This window comes from Felis catus, chromosome E1 (genome assembly GCF_018350175.1).
Source record: "Felis catus isolate Fca126 chromosome E1, F.catus_Fca126_mat1.0, whole genome shotgun sequence".
NCBI classification, from domain to species: domain Eukaryota; kingdom Metazoa; phylum Chordata; class Mammalia; order Carnivora; family Felidae; genus Felis; species Felis catus.
This window is the reverse complement of record NC_058381.1, coordinates 57,914,311-57,933,950: the sequence shown is the minus strand read 5'-3', so window position 1 is coordinate 57,933,950 and position 19,640 is coordinate 57,914,311. Positions and strand designations below refer to the sequence as shown.

Here is a 19,640-nt window from a genome sequence, read left to right as displayed (position 1 = left end):
TGATTGGCTCCCGGGCGCCGGCGCCGGCTCCCGATTGGCCAGCGCGCCGGGGATAAAGACGGGCGGCGCGGGAACCAGCTCCAGGCAGCTGGGCGGTGACACCTGAGGGTCCCAGAGTGGCGAGCTTCCTAGGGGCGCCATGAGCTGCATCAACCTGCCCACCGTGCTGCCCGGCTCCCCCAGCAAGACCCGGGGGCAGATCCAGGTACGGGGGGCGGGTCCCAGCACGCGGGGGCGAGGGCGGGGGCGGGGGCGGGGGCGGGGTCGTGGCCGGGGGTCTGTGTGCAGTGGACTCCGAAGTGACCCCGCTTTCTCTCCTAGGTGATTCTAGGACCCATGTTCTCGGGAAAAAGGTAATGGTCTCGCGGGGCCAGGGCGGGCCGGGACCACTTCCTCCTCCACCCCTCCCTCCCGAGGGTCTGTCCTCCCCTGGCGCCTCTTGCGGGTCTGTCCCCCCTCTCGGACAGCCCCCCATCGTGCAGTCCCCCTAGGTCAGCCGTCACCGCCCGACCGCGCTTTCCCGCCCAGGATGCCGCTCCGCCCTTGGATCCGGTCCTAGAGGAGGCTCTCCTTCCCAGCCCGCCCAGTTTAGGCCCTCCCATTAGGGTCCGATAACCACCCGCGCCTTCGCGCAGCCGGGTGCAGCTGCTGACGGTTTGGCCCCTCGCTAGAGCCCTCTCAGAAAGGGGCAGCCAGGTCTCCTAATTTTTTTTTTTTTTAATTTTAAGTATTTAACATTTTTCAATGTTTATTTATTTTTGAGAGGCAGGGAGAAAGAGCGTGAGTGGGGGAGGAACAGAGAGAGCGGGAGGCACAGAATCCCCAGCAGGCTCCAGGCTCTGAGCTGTCAGCACAGAGCCCCACGCAGGGGCTCCAACCCACAGACTGTGAGATCATGACCTGAGCCGAAGTCGGAGGCTTAACCGACTGAGCCACCGAGGCGCCTGTAAAACTTTAAGTATTCTAAGTTTAAGTTTATTTCATTTACGTATTTATTTATTTAAAGAGAGAGAGACAGAGTGAGCATCAGCAGGGGAGGGGCAGAGAGAGAGAGAGAGAGAGAGAGAGAGAGAGAGAATCCCAACCAGACTCCAGACTGTCATCGCAGGTCCCAATGCCGGGCTCCAACTCACCACCCAGGCGACCATGACCTGAGCCGAAACCGAGGACTGGTGCCACCCAGGTGCCCCTAAAAATTTAACACTAAGGAGTCAGGCCAGGGGACCTTTGCTCCCCCGATGTGACAGGACCACTAGCTGACCTGGTGGGCTGGTGAGCCCCCTGAGTACCTCCCTCCGCCCTGGGGGACAGCTGCAGTGACGCTCAGGTGGGCTCTGGGATCCAGTGGCAAAGCGCCCTCTTTGGCACAAAAGGATTTTGTGACGTCAGTTCAGACTCTGTGAAGACCTCTGGAGTGAGGTTACTTTGGACTCCTCCCCTCTGCCTGTGGCCTTTGCACTTCTCTGCCTCCTCCCCCGGCCACCTGGGGGGTTATCCCTTGCCACCCCCCACGTGGAGAGCACGTCCTGCCCCAGCATGCCCTCTCTGTCCTCACTGGTCTTTCTGTCCAAAGGCGCGGGCGTCAGGCTGCAGACCCCTAGACGGTGGTGGGGAGCCCAGCTTGTGCTGATAGAGTCTTCTTTGCCCCCTCTTAACCACTGTGCTCTGCTCTTGCAGTACTGAGCTGATGAGACGGGTCCGTCGCTTCCAGATCGCCCAGTACAAGTGCTTGGTCATCAAGTACGCCAAAGACACTCGCTATAGCAGCAGCTTCTCCACGCACGACCGGTCAGTGTCTGCTCTCTTCTGTCCTCTCCTAACACCTCCTCTGGAAGCCGGGTGTAAACTCACTGGGGGGGGGGGGGGCCTCATGCCGACCGTGCAACTCGGTAGACTTTGAGGGCTGCTTGGCAAGGGATCTCGGGACTTGGCCTCTCACAGGATTCTAGCCCCGGGTTTCTTCACCAGGGGAGATTTTGCACCCCCTCCCCCCCTTCCCAAAGTCCATTTGGCGATGTCTGGGGACGTATTTATTTTTCACAACTGGAGCGGGCTAGGGGTGGCTGTTGGCGTCCCGTGGCTAGAGGCCAGAGATGCTGCTGAACATCCCACAATGCACAGGGCGGCACCGCCCCCCCCCCCCCCAAATGTTGATCCTGCCCCAATTATCAACAGTGCCATGCCCGGGCTGAGGAACCCTGCTCTGGAGGTTACAACTACACGGTTGCAAACTGGTTTTGTTGGGCCTGCACGGGGCTTTTTATGTAACTTTTCAGTTGCCCTGCCCTGGGGCTGATTCCCTGTGGCCTTGTGGCTTTTGTGCATATCCCCTTCTATGTTTATCTGCCTGCACCTTGGGATCATTTCAGTCTGCAACCTGAGGTGGGGGGTGGAGGGTTACATTTAGTCTTACTCGGGCCTGTTCCTTGCTGCAGATTGGGGCCTGACACTTCTGAGCCTGGGACATGTCTCTGCCCTTTGGACTTGTCCACCTGAGCTGGAGGCGGGGCTTGCAGCCTCAGAACCGCCTGATGTGTGGCTTCAGGGTGGGAGCATGGGGTTTTCTGAAGCCAGGCCGGTGGTGGGGTGGACAGTGCCCGGGGTTTGGAGTTAAGTGCCGGGATTTGCATGACCATTGCTTCCTGGCCGTGCTGTCTGATGTAGGCCACGTATGTCTTCCAGTTTGCTTCTTTCTCCCTGCCTTTTTTTTAAATGTTTATTTATTTTTGACAGAGAGAGAAAGACAGGGCACGAGTGGGGGAGGGGCAGAGAGAGAGGGGGGGACACAGAATCCGAAGCAGGCTCCAGGCTCCGAGCTGTCAGCACAGAGCCGAATGTGGGACTCGAACCCACGAACTGTGAGATCATGACCGGAGCTGAAGTGGGACGCGTAACGGACTGAGCCACCCAGGTGCCCCTGCTTCTTCCTCCTTAAAACATGCACTGGGCAGGGGAGCATCCAGGGAAGCCCGTGAAACCAGGAGGCAGTACTGTGCAGTGATGAGAAGTCCCTCAGATCAGGGTCACATCTGAGCTCTGCCTGTCTGAGCACAGGTGCTGTCTAACTCGGGCTGCAGCGGCTGGGACTGAGCCCCTGGCAGGAGTGACAGTTCCACACACCCTTCCCTTGCCCGCCCTCTGGTCTTCTCTATTTGGGGATGAAAGGGGGAATTTAAAATGCAGGGAATACCATTTTATGCTCTTCCCAGATCTTGGAGTAGAATTATAGCACGGTAATAACTAAGCAGTGGTTGTGTTTTATGTTTTTCTAAATACACCTACAAACTGCTGAGCTTTAGTTTAGTTAAGTAAACAAAAGCTGAGCTTTAGTTTAAGTTAAAGTGAAGACAAAGGAAAACAACACTGTGGAAAACAGAGACGCTATTTAAGAGGACAGAGAAAGGCATTTCTCTTCAGAAAGGGCCCTGGGTGTGGGAGCAGGATGGGGTCTAATGCCCTGGAACATTCCCACATGTGACCTTTCACTTGCAAACCCTTCTGGATATGACTGTCCCCGCAGGGCACGCCAGGCAGCCGTGGGACCTTAGATATAAATCTTGGCTCTGCTGGTTAACAGCTCTGTGAGCTTGGAGAAACCCTTCAATCTTCCAGAAAAGCCAGATAGAGGGAACTCTAGAGAGCTAAAGGTTGGGGTTCCGGACTTATCTCTGCCAGGATACACAGGGCTCCGAGTCTGGTGCTAATGTTTGGCCCAGGGCCACGTTGGACTTCCCTGGGCACTTTTGCCTTTCATGGGCCCCTTCCGCCGTAAAAAGAAGTAAAAAATTCTAGTTTGTGACTGCATTGATCTAAAGACATCTGTAATGCAGGCTGAGTTATAGTTACTTATTCCTTTTCTCATTTTTAAAACAAATTAAAGCCTTTCGTCTGCCCCGGCCCACTAAACCAAAGTGGGGAGGAGCTTTTGAGCCTCAGTAAAGCTTTGTATCTCATGTTGCTAATTTCTAGTCCAAAGCATCCAGTGAAATAGCTTGTGTTGAATAACTGGTTTTCTGAGCATGGGCCTTTATTCTCCCCAGATGCCCTCCCACAGGCGCTAACTTCACGCTCCAGCCAGACAGTGCTGCGTGATTTGCGGGTAGGGCGGTCACGAGAGCTGTTCCCCGGCCCCTGCGTTCAGGCCCCCACTCCCTTGCCTTGCTCACGCCCTGGCTTTCTCTCCCCAGAAACACCATGGAGGCACTGCCAGCCTGCCTGCTCCGGGATGTGGCCCAGGAGGCCCTAGGCGTGGCTGTCATAGGCATCGACGAAGGGCAGTTTGTAAGTTGGTTTGTCCTGGCATTCTGCCTACAGACTCCCTATCTGTCCCCCCCTTGTCCTCTGCTGACTTGGAAGGTATTCGTTCTATTTCTGATCTTTTTTTTTTTTTTCAGTTTTTTTTTTTTAATGTTTGCCTGTTTTTTTTTTTTCAGTTTTTTATTACGTTTCTTTATTTAAAAAAAAATTTTTTTTCAACGTTTATTTATTTTTGGGACAGAGAGAGAGACAGAGCATGAACAGGCGAGGGGCAGAGAGAGAGGGAGACACAGAATCGGAAACAGGCTCCAGGCTCTGAGCCATCAGCCCAGAGCCCGACGCAGGGCTCGAACTCACGGACCGTGAGATCGTGACCTGGCTGAAGTCGGACGCTTAACCGACTGCGCCACCCAGGCGCCCCACGTTTCTTTATTTTTGAGAGGCAGAGAGAGAGTGTGTGAACGGGGGAGGGGTAGAGAGAGAGAGGGAGACACAGAATCCAAAGTAGGCTCCAGGCTCTGAGCTTGTCAGCACAGAGCCCGATGTGGGGCTCGAACTCACGAACCGTGAGATCATGACCTGAGCCGAAGTCCAATGCTCAACCAGCTGAGCCACCCAGGCGCCCCAATGTTTGCTTATTTTTGAGAGAGAGCAAGACAGAACACGAGTGGGGGAAGGGCAGAGAGAGAGGGAGGCAGAGAATCCCAAGCGGACTCCAGGCTCTGAGCTGTCAGCACCGAGCCCAACACGGGGCTCGAACTCACAAACTGTGAGATCACGACCTGAGCCGAAGTCCGACGCCCAACTGACTGAGCCACCAGGCGCCCCTCAAAGACTCTATTCGTTTCTGGGATTTCTGGTTAGTTCTCTTTGTGTAGCTCCTGCTCTAATTCACATATCTTCATTTTTGTTTGCGAATTTACCGTTTTTTGTTTGTGTGGCGGCTGTTGTCCCTTTCCTTGTCTTTCCGAGAATCTTGTGTTAAAGGCTTTTCCGGCTCACTCTTCCCCTTTCTTCTGGAGTGCACTCTCTGGGTGAGCCTGCAGGTTGTCTTTCGTAGTCTTGGCGTCTTTCGTCTTTCGTGTGCTTTGGGAGTTTTTGTTTCCGCGAGTTCGTCTGGAATGAATGAAACTGTAACTCTCTCCCCACAGGGCTCACTTCAGCCCCCCGGAGAGTTCTGAGTGCGTCTGTCTCCACCCAGTGCACTCGTGAGGGTGACGTGAGCTGCTGTAACAATCAGGCCCCAAATCTCAGCAGCTGAATAACATAGAACTTTATCGTGAGTCAGTGATGGGGAGGTCTGCCGACACGGCTTCTACAATTTCCCTGGGTGGGCGCGTCCTGACACAGGAATTGGGCGAAGGTGGAGGGTCCCCTGTACTGCCTATTTATTCTACCTCTGTGCCCTGAAATTCTTCTGTGTGTGTGTTTGGTGAGTGGGTATTGATTGTTGCAGGGAGAACCCACAGCGTGGGAACCAGGGACCTCTCACGGAGGGAGCCGGAGAGGGCTTGTGGGGGATCATTTTGGGGAGGCTTCTAAGAGGCTGGCCTGGCTCTCGATTCTGTGCCCTCGGGAAGGGAGTAACTGACCGGCCTCCTCAACCTTCCCCCTAGGGAGGAGGGGGGACCAGGAGGCGGAGGCCGAGTCGGTAAAGCAGCAGTGGTCACTCCTCCTGGGCAGGAAGGGGGAACGTGTGGTCCTCCGTAGCCTGGACAGTGTTCACGTCTGTCTCTGTGCTCAGACAGGATTACGGAGGGTCTTGGTTTCCTCTTGACCCATCCCAGTCGAGGAGTGGCCTTGCCGGATGCGAATGTTCCGTGAAATGAATTTCGCTCTACGTGGCACCGCCGGGGCCCAGCTGCCAACGCCAGGCCAGCTCCTGCTGTGGGGGCTGCTTTTCTCTTTTTGCAGCCCAGAAAAGCAAACAAAAACTCATTGCGTGTTGGTCGGCAGCCATCTAGTCTTTCTAGATGTGTATTTTTATTTATTTATTTATTTTATTTATTTATTTTTTAATTTTTTTTTTCAACGTTTATTTATTTTTGGGACAGAGAGAGACAGAGCATGAACGGGGGAGGGGCAGAGAGAGAGGGAGACACAGCATCGGAAGCAGGCTCCAGGCTCCGAGCCATCAGCCCAGAGCCCGACGCGGGGCTGGAACTCACGGACCGCGAGATCGTGACCTGGCTGAAGTCGGACGCTTAACCGACTGCGCCACCCAGGCGCCCCTAGATGTGTATTTTTAAATAGCGCGAGCTCCATCGGGTGTTGGATGTTCGCGACGGATCGCGGGAATCTCCCGAAGCCAAGACGACCCTGTATTTAGCTAACTTGATGATAAATTATTCGTAAATAATAAATAAGTAAATAGAGTGGGCTTCTATCGCATGGTTGACCATTTACCCATGTCAGCAAATGTGCAATATTCATTCATTCATTCATTCCTAAGTATTTTCTGGGCTTGTGCCCCATGCCAGCAGTGTTCTTGGTGTTGGGGGGGGGGTACAGCCAGAGTCTCCCCCCCTTGAGCATCCTTTCTAGTCCCTAGTCTAGTCTCTCCTTTCTAGGGAGAGAACGATGTCCTAGGTCAGGTGGGGACAACTGGACAGACGGACAATGTGAAGGGGACAGAGCTACGGTGAGGTGGTCAGAGAGGGGTCTGAGGGAGAGCCAGGGAGTGAGCTGCTGGCCGGCTGGGTGTGTCCAGGGGCAGGATGGAGGCAGGTGGCTCTGGGCAGGCTAGCGGAGAAGACTCGGGAATTAGCCTGGGCAGAGCCCGCCAAAGGGCGGCCCCGCTGACGGAGAGCGGATGACAGGACAGTGTGACCACTGGGCCTCTGCAGAAATCCCCAGGAGAGAGGGGAGGAGTAAGGGGCAGGTGGCAGAGCTTGCACGCATGTGCGCACACACACACGCACACGCACGAACACACACCCCAGTGAAAGTTTGTCTCATCGCCGCTCTCTGATGTCTGTGTCCATGTTTACGGGCCACTTGTATTTATTTCTCCTTTTTCCAATGGCCTTTGAAGGGCTTCCACTCATTTTTCTCTTGGTTTCTCCCTTCTCCGGTGGACCTGAAGTGGCCGATGCCACTTTGTCACATGGTCTGCTTCTTTCTTCCCTGTTTATGTGCCCCGGAGATCTGTCCGTGGCATTCCGTTTCATGTTTTACCACTCATGGCCAAACGTTTTGCTTTGTCACGTCCTTTATCCCTGGCTTCTGTGGCCTCTGCCCCTTCAAGGCCGGCCCGTCTGCCAGGAAGCAGAGGCCTGGGCTGGGGCAGGGCCAGGGGTCATTGGGCTGCACATCTCGAGCGAGCCGGCTCTTGGCAGGAAGACAGCAGTGGTGAAAATCCACTCGTAGGCTTCCTAATCTCTTCTTTGGGTTCTTTCCCCTTCATGAGAACTCGTTTGGGAAGTGGCTCCTTGCAGGTCGCCCGGAGGCGTAGAACGGGCCGCTGGACTCGGGTGGGCAAGCTCGTCCCCAGCGAGAGACCTCCCGGTACTTTCCTCTGTGGGTCTCGTGATTATTTTTGTCTACCAAGAAAACCTGAAATTAACTAAGTACTTTGAGGTTCTGTGTTAAAGTATTTTTCTTTTGAGGTTGTTTATTTTGAGAGAGAGAGAGAGAGAGATAGCACGGGTGGGAGAGGAACCGAGAGAGAGAGAGAGAGAGAGAGAGAGAGGGAGAGAGAGAGGATCCTAAGCATGTTCCACCTTTCCAGCTTGGAGCCCGATGTGGGGCTCGAACTCACGAGACGGGGAGATCATGACCTGAGCCAAAACCAAGGGTCCGATGCTCCATAGACTGAGCCCCCCAGGCACCCCGAGGTTCTACTTTAAGTGTAACTGTAATATTTTCCTAGGGCTGCCCTAACAGGTACCACAGACCAGGCAGCTCAAACAGCAGGAATTGATTTTCCCAATTCTGGTGGCAGAAAACCCGACATCAGGGAGTGGGCAGGCTCCTTTCCCTCTCAGGGCCCCGAGGGGAAGGGTGTGCCCGGCCTCTCTCCGACAACTTAGGGAGGGAGGCGTCTACTGGCTGAGAGCTCCTTGCAGGCTGGGAGCTGCATTTCTGTCACCTGTGACGGAGTGGGGACACGTGCGTGACGGTGCAGGAGTCGTGGGTGTTTCTGTAGCTCGGGACTGGCCAGCCCCACAGAGGGGAGTCACGGCTGGCTTCTTGGGCCGAATCGTACTTGAATTGCTCGTGATTTTTCTAGCCACCTTCACGGGACCTGTCTTGCCAACTGTCCAGGGCTCGGTAACCTTGCACCTCGATAAATGCGCCAAGTCAGGCCTGATGGCTTGGAGAGAGACCCCGCTGCCCAAAGACAAGCACGTGCGCGTTCTCACAGCCCGAAGACCAATCCAGATAGACTAACACAATCAGCCGAAGGCAGTGGGATTGACCGGGGACAGCTCGCCCGAGCATCTGCAGAAGTTGCGACCTCACCCTGGGCCACTTAAAATCACAGTTGGTTTACCAAGTACACGCGGGGCCCGCTGTGGCGTCCTGCTCCGTCAATGGCCAGTGGAACCCCGAGCCCTTCTCAAGGCATCAGATGGCACATTATTCCCTATATGAGTGCCTCCGATCCTTAAACAACACCGAGGGCGGTCCCTGCCATTTCTAAGGTTCAGAAATGTGAAGTCCTTGCCAAGGTCACCAAGCACACGCGTCCCACCAGAGCAGGGTTCAAGGCAGGCAGCCCTCTGGCCTGAGCTTTTGGCCACCGCGGTTTTAGACCGCCTCCAGGGGGGCCACATCACCTGGCGACAGGTCTGTGGTGCTGTGCTGGGGCCTGGAGCCGACCTATTCTGTCCCTATTCTGTCCCGGTGGCTGGTGAGGCGGCATGGGTGGTTGTGGGTGCACATGGCTGTGTGCAGTGGGGCAACCGCAGGAACGCGGGTCTGCTCCTCGGGGCACTGGCGGGACCGTTGGGGTCGCCCTGTTCTCATGCTCCACGCTGACCGGTGGCACTGTCTCTCCGTGGCTGCTGCAAGCTGCTTGGGGTGGAAACCCACTGTCGTCCCCCTTCCGCCCCCTCCCAGTTCCCAGACATCGTGGAGTTCAGCGAGACTATGGCCAACGCCGGGAAGACCGTGATTGTGGCTGCACTGGATGGGACCTTCCAGAGGAAGGTGAGTCGTCTGATCCAGGTCTTGGGAAGGGGTCTGGAGGGAGAAGGGGGCCCGGGGAGGAGCAGGGACAGCCCAGCTAGCCTTTGCTCTCAGCGCGATGCCACCTGACTGACTGGGGCTTAGCCCTTGGGGGGCACTCTGAGCGGCTCAGGCTGAGCCTGGCACTCAGGTGAGCGGGACCCAGGCCCCCCGGGGTTTGCCTGGGAGCGAGTCCATCCCAGTCTGGGTGCTGGGGGTGTTGCAGGGGACAGCACTCTGGGGAAAGCAAGGTCAAGGCAAAGTGCCCCTGTGTCCGTGCTTGTGAGTCAAGGGGTTGCAAGGAAAGACCCGCCTGGCCAGGTGGATGCGCCCAGAGGCTGTCTCTCCCCCGGAACGTAGGCCTTCGGGACCATCCTGAACCTGGTGCCCCTGGCGGAGAGTGTTGTGAAGCTGACGGCGGTGTGCATGGAGTGCTTCCGCGAAGCCGCCTATACCAAGAGGCTGGGCGCGGAGAAGGAGGTAGCCGCCACCTGCCTTCCCCAGGGGTGGAGGGGGGAGGGTGGCCCGGAGGCGCCCCGCCCCGCCTCAGCCTATGGCTCTTTGCATCCCCGCGGCCAGGTCGAGGTGATCGGGGGCGCAGACAAATACCACTCCGTGTGCCGCCTGTGCTACTTCAAGAAGGCCTCGGGTCTGCCCGCCGGGCCGGACGGCAAGGAGAATAAGGAGAACTGCCCGCTGCTGGGGAAGCCAGGAGAGGCCTCGGGGGCCCGCAAGCTGTTTGCTCCGCATCAGATCCTGCAGTGCAGCTCGGCCAACTGAGGTGTGGGCGCCTGGGGAGCGCCCGCTCCCTTCCCGCTGCCGCCCCCTGGCGGATGCTTGCAGGACTGCCCCCGCCCTCGTGCGGCGCAGCCTTTCCAGAAGAGGAAGTGGAGGGGGGTGGGGTGCGGGGACGGAACTTTCGGCGGTGCGCTTTTCCCGGGCTGGTGGTCTGCACGTTCCGTTTCCCCTTTCCTGCCCGCCGGCGCTTTCTTGGTTCCCTTCCCCGCTGCGGATCCACTCCTGAGCTCAGGGTCTGGCCACCCACCGCGGACACCCGCCCCCTCCTCCCGTGGGGTGAGGGGCCGAGCCACACACTGGCGACACTACCGCTGGCCGCTTCTTCCCCCTTGTGGCTTTCACTGTTGAGTTTCTGTTCTCGCTGGGAAGTCCGTTCCCCAGTTGCTCCGGCTCAGCACAGTGTCATCCCACGCAAAAATTTCTGTTGGCCTGGAAAGGGCTCCTGGTCCCTCGGGGTGGCTGGACTTGTGCCTTCTGGCTTCCCTTTGGGCTAAAAGCTCTTCCCTCTCTCTGGTGGTCATTTTCTCCAGAATTACAGCTTCTCTCACACGGGGGACACTTACCCTAGTGGGGCCCAGATCCCAGGGGCTTATCTTTTAAGGGGGGGGGGGTAGGGTGGGTAGGGGCAAAGGTAGCTGGGGACAGGGTCTCTGATTCTGTTGTGTGTGAAATTAATAACTAATATTAAAATTTACTGGTTGGTGGGAGCACATGTGTCTTTAACAGTCTGGGATGCCCTGGGTCTCCCTGTGGACAGCTCTGATGGGACCATGGGTGGGGATTTCTTTCCAGATCTTTTTTAGCACTACCTGCTGGTCTCTTAGCCACAACACTTTGAGAAGCGCCGCGAAGCGCGTCCCAAGAGGCACATTTGCTTGCTCTCCTGTCTGGACAGGTTTAGGACAAAATGGGTGGAAGGAGGAGGCTGGGGCCCGGGATGGAAAGACAAGGCTATACTCGGGGCTGCCCGCTGGGGCTGTGGGGTCAGGTTTTGTTTGTGAAACAGACACTTGATAGTTCAGGAGCCCAGAAGACTAGCTCAGCTGTACCTTGTAACATGGGCCGTCAGTGGCTTGCATGGAGGCCAGAACCTTCTGGGGTTGGGTGTACCCACCAGTGGGGATGGGATGGGGGTTCTGGGGTGGCCTCCTCGCCCTGGCTTGCCTCTCCCCTTTGCTCTATTCCGGCTTGCTAGTGACTGGTCCCGAATTACAGTGAGGCATTTGCAGAACCCTATGAGTGTCTACTCGATTTTGAAACTAACAGGCCCACTTTTGACAGTTCTTGCTGTCTCTGCTCCAAAAGGGAAGTGAGGTGCTTCAGGGGCCCTGGCCTTTCCTGCTAGAGATGGGCTCACTCCCTCAGGGTGGGCCATCCCGGAACGGGCTCCAGACGTGTGGACCCCTGTCTGCTAGAAGTGGAGGCCTCTGGGCCCTGCTGGATCACTCCGCACTCTGCTAAGAGGGTTGGGAAGGAAAGGGTTACCGCGCAGGGTCCACTCCCAGGGGCCCCCACCCCAACTCCAGCAAGGGCACAGCAGGGCCCTGGCAAGGCAGTCCAGAAAGACTGTCTTGTTTACAAGCTGAGCACAGTTGCTATTTTAAGATGCTGTTGGACGGCAGTGTGAGGAATGAGACCCCAGACAAGTGCGTGCGCGCGCTGGGCGTGCTGGAGGGGCACACTGCCGTGACTTCAAAATGCAAGTTCATAAAGCAGCCCCCTCCCAGGGTGCACCCCAGAGTGGAATCTCTCTCCAACCCCTGGGCTGAGGCCCAACTGATGACCCTGGAGATTATGAACGAGAAAAACATTTATTCCGTCTTCAAATCAGTCTAACAGAACCAAGGGTCTGCATCTTACCCCCAAGGCTTTTTAATACATTCAGAACAGCCCAGGGGCTGCGGATACACCCCACACCTCACAGTGGCAGAGTATTTACATAAAGCTGGGTGTTTTCCGGCAGGCAAAGCCCCTCCCGGTTGCCAAGGGCTGGGAGCAAGGCGGAGGGAATGCCTCCCGGTGCCCCCTGGGGTGGGCATCCAGCGCCACGGCCGGCAGGCAGGCAGGCAGTCCGGAGGCACTGGCATGGGGCGATGACCCTAGATCCAAGAGCAAGCAGATGCTACAGCAGTGAGCACGGGGCTGCTGGCTCCCAGGGCAGGCAGGAGGCTGGGGACACAGCAGCGCCAGGAGGTGGGGAACAAACCTGAGTGAGCAGGAAAGGGGGCCCTGGCCCCACAGTCTCCTCTTTGGCACAGAACCCCGAGTAACTGTGGCCACCAGGGCCCAGGTCCTGGACCTGGGCCCGGCTCCTTTGGGCTGGGGAGAAGCTAAGGCACTTGTCAAAAAGCGTGTCGGGCACTTCTAGCTATTCCAACTGGGGTTGGGGATCATTAAAAGCAATGACAAAACACATCTGGCTAAAAACCCTTTTCCAAAAAATGCCCTTGAGGAGTGGGTGGGCGAAGCCCTTGCTAGAGGGAGCCCGGCAGCCAGGGCAGGGGAAGCGGGGGCTCTCCAGGCCATGCGCGGCTCCGACGGGCACCCGGCAGGGTGAGGGGGCCGCAGCTCCAGGAGGCGAAGCTCACGGGAGGAGTCCAGCATAGAGCGAAGGCCCCCGAGCGCCCTCTCTGCTCCCCTGACCGTTCCGGCCGCAGCTCAGTACACAGGGGGCGGCTGGTAGCCCTCCGTGGTCTCAGCGTTCTGGGTGAAGGGCGGTTGTTGGTAGTTGTCCACAGACGCACCAGGGTAGGAGGCGTAGGCGGTGCCGGGGTCTGGAGTGGGGTCCACGTAGTTCTGGATGAAGTCGTCCACGCCGGCCTTGTAGCGCTGGTAGGCCAGGGAGGCCAGCACGCCCTGCAGGGAGCCCCGAGGTTTGGGTTCCTCAGCCTTCCGCCACCCTTCTCCAAAGACACTGCACCCCTGCCCGCCCCGGCCCACCTACCCAGGAGAAGATGGAGAAGAAGCTGAAGGTGATGGCTGCCCGGGCCGAGTCGGCCCCCACTAGCACGTCTTCCGCCTTGGTGGCCACCCACTGGTTGGTGAGGAAGCAGAAACCAACGAACCACAGGAAAGTCCAGAAAGCTGGGAAGAAGGCCGGAAGGGCAAGGTCACTTCCATGGAGGCAGGGGCGGTCTGGGGACCCAGGAGGGGCCCCCTGCGGGGGCGGCGATGGCGAGGCCCTGTGGCAGGGATCTCCCAGAAGCCTCCAGGAGTGTGAAGGGCACTGATGCAGAAGCCAGGGTGGCGACCTGGGTGCCTGGCTCGAAGGTCCCGTGATTGTCACTCAACGCTGGTGGGCTTAAGCAGACTCACAGAAATCCCTGTGTGCAAGCCTGTCTGCTTGGGTAGGGGCTGCCCTCGGTTCCCCCTGAGGTTGCCGAGGCCCTGCCATCCCAGAACCCTCTTAGGAACACTCCTATTCACCTCTCCCAAGTCAACTGGGGGGTCCCGCTGGAAGGTACCTGAGAAGAGCAGGTCGCTGATGACCAGGTATTTGCGGTCAGTGGCGTTGCTGATCTGGGGGAAATAGGCGTCAACCACTAGGAAGGCGGCCGAGGCCAGGAAGGCTAGCACCCCAATGGCGCTGCCGTAGCCGCACGCGTCCTCGTTGTGGTTGAACACGCAGTATTTCTGTTTGGACTGGTGGGTGTTGCTGTAGCCCTCGCCGAAAATGCACGAGAACACGATCAACGCAAAGACCTGAGGGGACAGGTGGGGAAGGGCTGAGCGGTCGCCAGACAAGCCCCACGGCGGGCACACGTGAGAGGGACCCTGGGCCCCCCCACTGCAGCTGTTCCCCTTTGGGACGGCAGGCACCAGGGCCCCCTCTGAACTTGGGGACTGAGCTCGTAAGCAAGTTGCTTCTGGCTGGTGCACAGTCCCCACTTCTCCGTGCTCCCGGGCCACCTGCAGGTGCCAGCACAGTCGCCATCACCGGGGGCACGGCGGGAGATTCTTGGACCAGGGGCTGGTGGGGAACAGACGGGGATCTCCTGGGAGGGAGATCCCCACCCCGGCTGCCTGCCGGGAAGGACCATCGTGGTTCCGTAGGAGATGGGCCACAAAGTTACAGAAACCCAGGCCTGGAGTCACCCCCAGATCACCTTCTGCTTGAATCACCTCTGCAGAGCCCAACCTCTGCCCCAAAACCTGGGTGATGAAAGACACCCCCCCCCCCCACCTCTCAGGAAAGCCGCACCAGTGTGCCCTGAGCTGGAACCCGTGTCCCCAGACTCCCACTTCTTGGAGCCCCCTCCCACTCTTTCCTGCTCCAGGCTGCTCCCCCCACCCCCCCACCCCAGTTTGGCCAGCTTTCTTCCTACAAGGACTCCTGGCCTCTTTGACATCCTGACCCTCCCCTCTGAGGGCCCCCCAGGCTAGTCTGATTGGCAGGCCTGTGGATACAGTTCTGCACTCAGAACCCTGGAGGTCCTGGGCCGGGGTGGAAGGGGGTTCACCAGCCAGAACTCTGGGAGGGGCTCTAGGCCCTTGGGAACAGCCTCATGTGGCCTCCTCTCCTCCCCAGACGTCAAGGCCACCACCCATCCCCACCCCATGTCAGCAGATGCGGGACGGTCTGGACACCTGGCTCCCACTAGGACAGGCACAGGCCTCTCCCTTGCCCTGCCCGGACAAGGCCCTCTGAATAGACTCTGGAGCTGGCAGTCACAAGCCCCACCCCCAGCTGGGGATGAAGCCGGAACTCCCTGATGCTGGGAGCCGTGTGCCAGCCCCGACTCCTGGCACAGCTGTCCCGACACACGGGGCATCTGCTCCTTGGATCAGACCCCACGGTCAGGCAGGGAGGGGGCATGGGTGCCACCAGGGCACCTCAGAAGGCTCCAGCCCCAGGCAGGCATGGTGAGGGCACTTAGTCCCAGCCCTCTGCCTGCCCACACTAACACCTTGTCCAGCTCCAGGCGCTGGTTGTCCAAAATCCTGTGCCCCGCCCCCCTCCAACCCCCTTACCCCCAGTAATCTGGTGCTGGAGGGATGCCCTACCCTCCCTGGGAAGGGTACATCCTGGGGTCACCTGATCTTGGGTGGGGAAGCAGGCACGTGACTTGCTCTCCGAGTGGAGGGGAGACCCCATTACCCAACGTGGCTTGGGAAAGCCCCTGCCGGATGAATTCCCCCAGCAGAGAGTCCCAGCACGGCGGCCACCTGTCCTGGAGCTGCCCCAAGCTCCTCCCACCGCCAGCAGGGCGACAGGCCTGCTCCCCCGCGGCGCCTCCGGGCCACCCCGCGCCCGGGCCCGGCCGGTGGGGGGCAGTGGGGACCAGGGGAAGCCGGGGAAAGCTGCGGCGCGCGAGTGGCGGCCGGCGGGGCCCGGAGGATGGAGGGCGGCGGGGCCCGGGCCCCCTCGCCGGCCCCACGCGCGCCACCCGCACCCCTCCCCCGGGCCTCGGCCGCCGCCACCTGTCGCGCTCGCAGCCTCGCGGCACCCCCTCCCCCGCCCGGTCCCCGGCGGCGGAGTCCGGTTCCCCCGCCCGGCTCCCCACCCGCTCACCATGCACACGGCGCGCGCCACCACCTGCGGCTGCGTCAGGAAGCGCCACAGGTCGAAGGAGCCGCCTGCCTTGGCCGCGCCGTAGGCCCCGCTCTCCATGTCGCCTCCGCCGCCGCCGCCGCCGTAGCCGCCGCCGCCAGCCTAGGACCCTGCCACCGCCCCGCCCCGCCCCGGCCCGGCCCCGCCCCCAGGGGCGTGGCCAGCGCGGCCCCAGGGACCGAGGGCAAAATGCGGTCCGCAGCCAGCGGCGAGCAGAGCGGCCCGGACGCTCCGACGGCTGGGCCTGCCTGCGTTCTGGCGGCCGACAAACGTCCAGCCCACGTCGTGGCGGGGGCCGCGTCCCCCTGCCCCCAGCAAGGGGCCAGAGAGTCCCCAGGAAGAGAGGGACGCCAGGAGGGCCCGCCCCTCTGCCCCACCCACACTGCCCCCCCCCCCCCCCCCCCCCCCGCCCTCCCGCCTTCTCCAGGAAGCCCAGCAGATAGATGCCGTTCTGGGCCTCACCCAGGCTCAGAAGCACCCCCTCTTTTCTCCCCATTCCATCCCAAACCCCAGCCCACAGCCTGGACGCCCTCCTCGACTGGCCTGTCGCTCTTTGCTCCCGTCTGGAGCTAAGCCTGGGGGTGCCCGCTCCGCAAATTTTCCGGGGCTGAGCCAGGCCCCAGGGGTGTGTGACTTCAGACTTCCATGCCCAAGATGGTATGCAGACAGAAACAAAGTTTCCAGGGTGACAGGCAGAGGGCAGAGTTTAACCCAGCCCTCCCCCACCCCAACATCTTTAGAGCATCTGAACAGAGAAGGCTGATGGGGGGTGGGGTGGGGGTGCGCTCCCTAGGGGCCACGGACTGACCGGAAGGGAAAAATTCCAGACAGTTTTTGCTAGTTGCGGGTAAGGATTAATGAGTGGGTGCTGGGGGGGAGAGGGGGGCGGTGCTCAGAATCCTCCCAGGTGAGCCACACAGTGACAGGCGACTAGGCCACCAGGAGATGGGGTGCCACACCAGGGAAGAGGGGAGCAGGGGTGGGGGAGGAGGAGGGGACGCTGAGTGAGTTGTTGCAGCTGGGCCTTTTCACAGTCTACCCCACCCTCTCCCCAGACCTGCAGGGACGGTGAGGACAGGGGCCACACAGAGGTCCCCCCACTTTCTGTGGACCTCCCCTTCCATCACAGGCCCTTCTATTCATTCCATCCCCGTCCTGAAATTGTCACACTAACACCATGTGTGTTCGTGGAAGAACACCAGCCTTCAAGAATCAGGGCCGGCAGGGATTTCCTTCATTCAAATGGCGAGTCCTTCTGTAGGGGACAGACAGCCGGGGCCCTCCTGAGGGGACTCTGCCGAGCCCGCATCGTCTGGCCACAGCCTTGATGATAAAGGAGTTAAGATTCCAGGTTAGGCAAGCACACCTCTCAGCCACCCCTCCCAAGGCCTCCAGGAATTTTATGGTGCCAAGCGCATCAGTGCCCTGGGCAGGAGAAGGGGTATAAGGCTTAGTCACTCCACTAAATGAAGGGGGGCACTGAGTCACCAAGAGGGCAAGCGTCGGCTCCTGGTCACGTGGCGAGGGAGAGCCTGGTCTCCGTATCCCATTTATATATTAAAAAAAAATTTTTTAACGTTTATTTATTATTGAGAGACAGAGAGACACAGAGCATGAGCAGGGGAGGGGCAGAGAGAATCCCAAGCAGGCTCCAGGCTCCGAGCTGTCAGCACAGAGCCCGACGCAGGGCTCGAACTCACACACTGCGAGATCATGACCTGAGCCAAAGTCGGTCGCTCAACCGACTGAGTCACCCAGGTGCCCCTCTCTATCCCCTTTATAAAAGGGAAAACCGAGGCTCAGAGAGGTGACGCGGCTCTCCCAGGAGTCTGGCCTCTGGAAAGGACAGAGATGGGAGGAAGGGACACTGATGTGAGACGAGGAGAGTGCCAAGGATAGACTCCCGGACAGCGGCCACTGAAAAGCTTGGCTAGGGAGGGAGGAAGCCAACCAGGAGATGGCCGTGTCTAGAGACCAAGGCAGGTGAGAAGTTCACGGGGCAGAGGTTGTTGCTGCCAAAGGCCAGACAGGTGCAACACGCAGAGGCCTGTGGGGCTTGGGGACAGACAACACAAAGGCCCGGTCGCTTTACAAGTCAGTGAACTGAGAGCCTTAGACACGGGACCCCAGGAGGTCCAGCCCCTGCCTCTTGTCACCAGCTGGGAAGCACCGACCTATGTGGTTCCCACGGGGAACAGAAGCCCCTGATCCAGCCTGGTCCCCAGGAGGCTTCAACCCCGCTCCTCGTGTCCCTCCCCAGACCCGTCAGGAATACAGGCGAATGAATGCCCCACCCGGAGGCCAACTGACTCCATCACAGGGGAGTGTTGGTCGGGGTCAGATAAAGCCACGGAAGTGCAAGCCCTCAGCAGACACGTGGCACACAGTAGGCCCTTCATAAACTCTTGCAGGTGATGCATGAGCCACATGGCCCTTCGTTTGCCCTGGAGGCAGCCCTGTCCTCCAAACCCGCTACCCGACCTCCTTCTCGCTGTCCCCCACATCCTGCACCCGTTTCCTACCCGATCCGCGTGCTTGGTCCAGCAACCCAGAGGCAACAGCAGCAATGGAGGTGAGGCTACCAACCAGCCAGCACAGAGGTGGGTACCAGGGGCAGCTGCCCCGGGAGGGAGGCGGGGGTGGCTGAGCTGGCCTCCCTTAGGCAGGGCCAGGGCGGGGCTCTCCTACCTCCCGCTGACCCACCCAGAAGTGCCAACCGCCCCTCTGGAAACCAAGGGGCCCTCTCACCTGGGGACACCAGCTTGAACGGGCTGGGGTGGCCACTGAAGTCCTTTTCAGCCTGGCTCCAATGCCAGGCTGACATCGGGGTAAGTGGGAAGAAGTTGGCAGACTGCCCGTAGTTCGGTCCCCGCTGCACGGGGACCTGTGGGTCCTTCCCGACAAGGCTAGAGGCGATGGGTGGGCTGCCTGAGGGCACCTGGCAGGAAATCTCCACCCTGGGGCCCGTGTCTCCGTCCAGCAAGGTGGAGTTAGCCTGTAGCTGAGACATGGGCTCCGATAGGGTGGAAGAGGTTAGCAAGGCATGACTGCGTGACTTTAACACCCTCTCCCCAGCAAATTCCCTCGTTTCAAAGTGCCTACTGGGCTTGGAGGCCTGTCATTGCTGCCTCCTCCAGGCAGCCTTCTGGATTACTCCATCTGTCTTTTTTTTTTTTTTTTTAATATTTATTTATTTATTTATTTATTTATTTATTTATTTATTTATATTTTTGAGACAGAGAGAGACAGAGCATGAGCAGGGGAGGGGCGGAGAGAGAGGGAGACACAGAATCCAAAGCAGGCTCCAGGCTCCGAGCTGTCACCACAGAGCCCGACATGGGGCTCGAACTCACAGACTGTGAGATCATGACCTGAGCTGAAGTCGGACGCTTAACCGACTGAGCCACCCAGGCGCCCCTCCATCTGTCATATGTCTGGGTTTCAACCCTACTTGTAGTGTGTACCACACAATTTCACATTTGGTTTTGTTCTTATGGTACATTCTGGGTTGCCAGACTTACCAAATAAAAATACAGGGTGCCCAGTTAAATTTGAGTTTCAGGTAAATAATGAATAATTTTTCGGTATGAATGTGTCCTGTGCAAAATTTATCTGGCAGCCCCTATTTATATTTTTTCAGTACTGACCCTTTTACTGGAATACATGTTCCTTCAGAACAAGAACTGTCACTTAGAAGAATCTGGATTCTAGGAGCTCCTGGGTGGCTTAGTCAGTTGGGCGTCTGACTGGCTCAGATCATGATCTCATGGTTTGTGAGTTCGAGCCCCGCGTCAGGGTCTGTGCTGACAGCTCAGAGCCTGGAGCCTGCTTCGGATTCTGTGTCTCCCTCTCTCTGTGCCCC

At 58.7% G+C, this 19,640-nt stretch overlaps 2 protein-coding genes across 4 annotated transcripts; one reads left to right on the top strand and one right to left on the bottom strand.

The window, feature by feature from the left end:
* The first annotated feature begins 44 nt into the window (after positions 1-44).
* Positions 45-12,674, top strand: TK1 (thymidine kinase 1). 2 transcript variants are annotated; one of them, XM_003997237.6, is made up of 7 exons: positions 46-205; positions 322-353; positions 1,678-1,788; positions 4,188-4,281; positions 9,322-9,411; positions 9,790-9,909; positions 10,009-12,674. In XM_003997237.6, exons 1-7 carry the CDS (start codon positions 140-142, stop codon positions 10,207-10,209), a joined length of 714 nt encoding a protein of 237 aa, XP_003997286.2. In that variant the 5' UTR covers positions 46-139; the 3' UTR covers positions 10,210-12,674. The 2 variants fall into 2 exon arrangements, with proteins under 2 accessions (XP_044901234.1, XP_003997286.2); XM_045045299.1 differs by having other exon boundaries at positions 45-205; positions 9,790-12,674.
* On the bottom strand, positions 12,020-15,930 carry SYNGR2 (synaptogyrin 2). Of its 2 annotated transcripts, XM_023244126.2 has the most exons (4): positions 15,740-15,930; positions 13,692-13,929; positions 13,172-13,311; positions 12,020-13,083 (listed from the first exon to the last, which is right to left on the bottom strand). In XM_023244126.2, the coding sequence occupies exons 1-4, from the start codon at positions 15,836-15,838 to the stop codon at positions 12,886-12,888; spliced, it is 675 nt and encodes a 224-aa protein (XP_023099894.1). In that variant the 5' UTR covers positions 15,839-15,930; the 3' UTR covers positions 12,020-12,885. The 2 variants fall into 2 exon arrangements, with proteins under 2 accessions (XP_023099894.1, XP_023099895.1); XM_023244127.2 differs by lacking the exon at positions 13,172-13,311.
* Between the last annotated feature and the right edge of the window lie 3,710 nt (positions 15,931-19,640).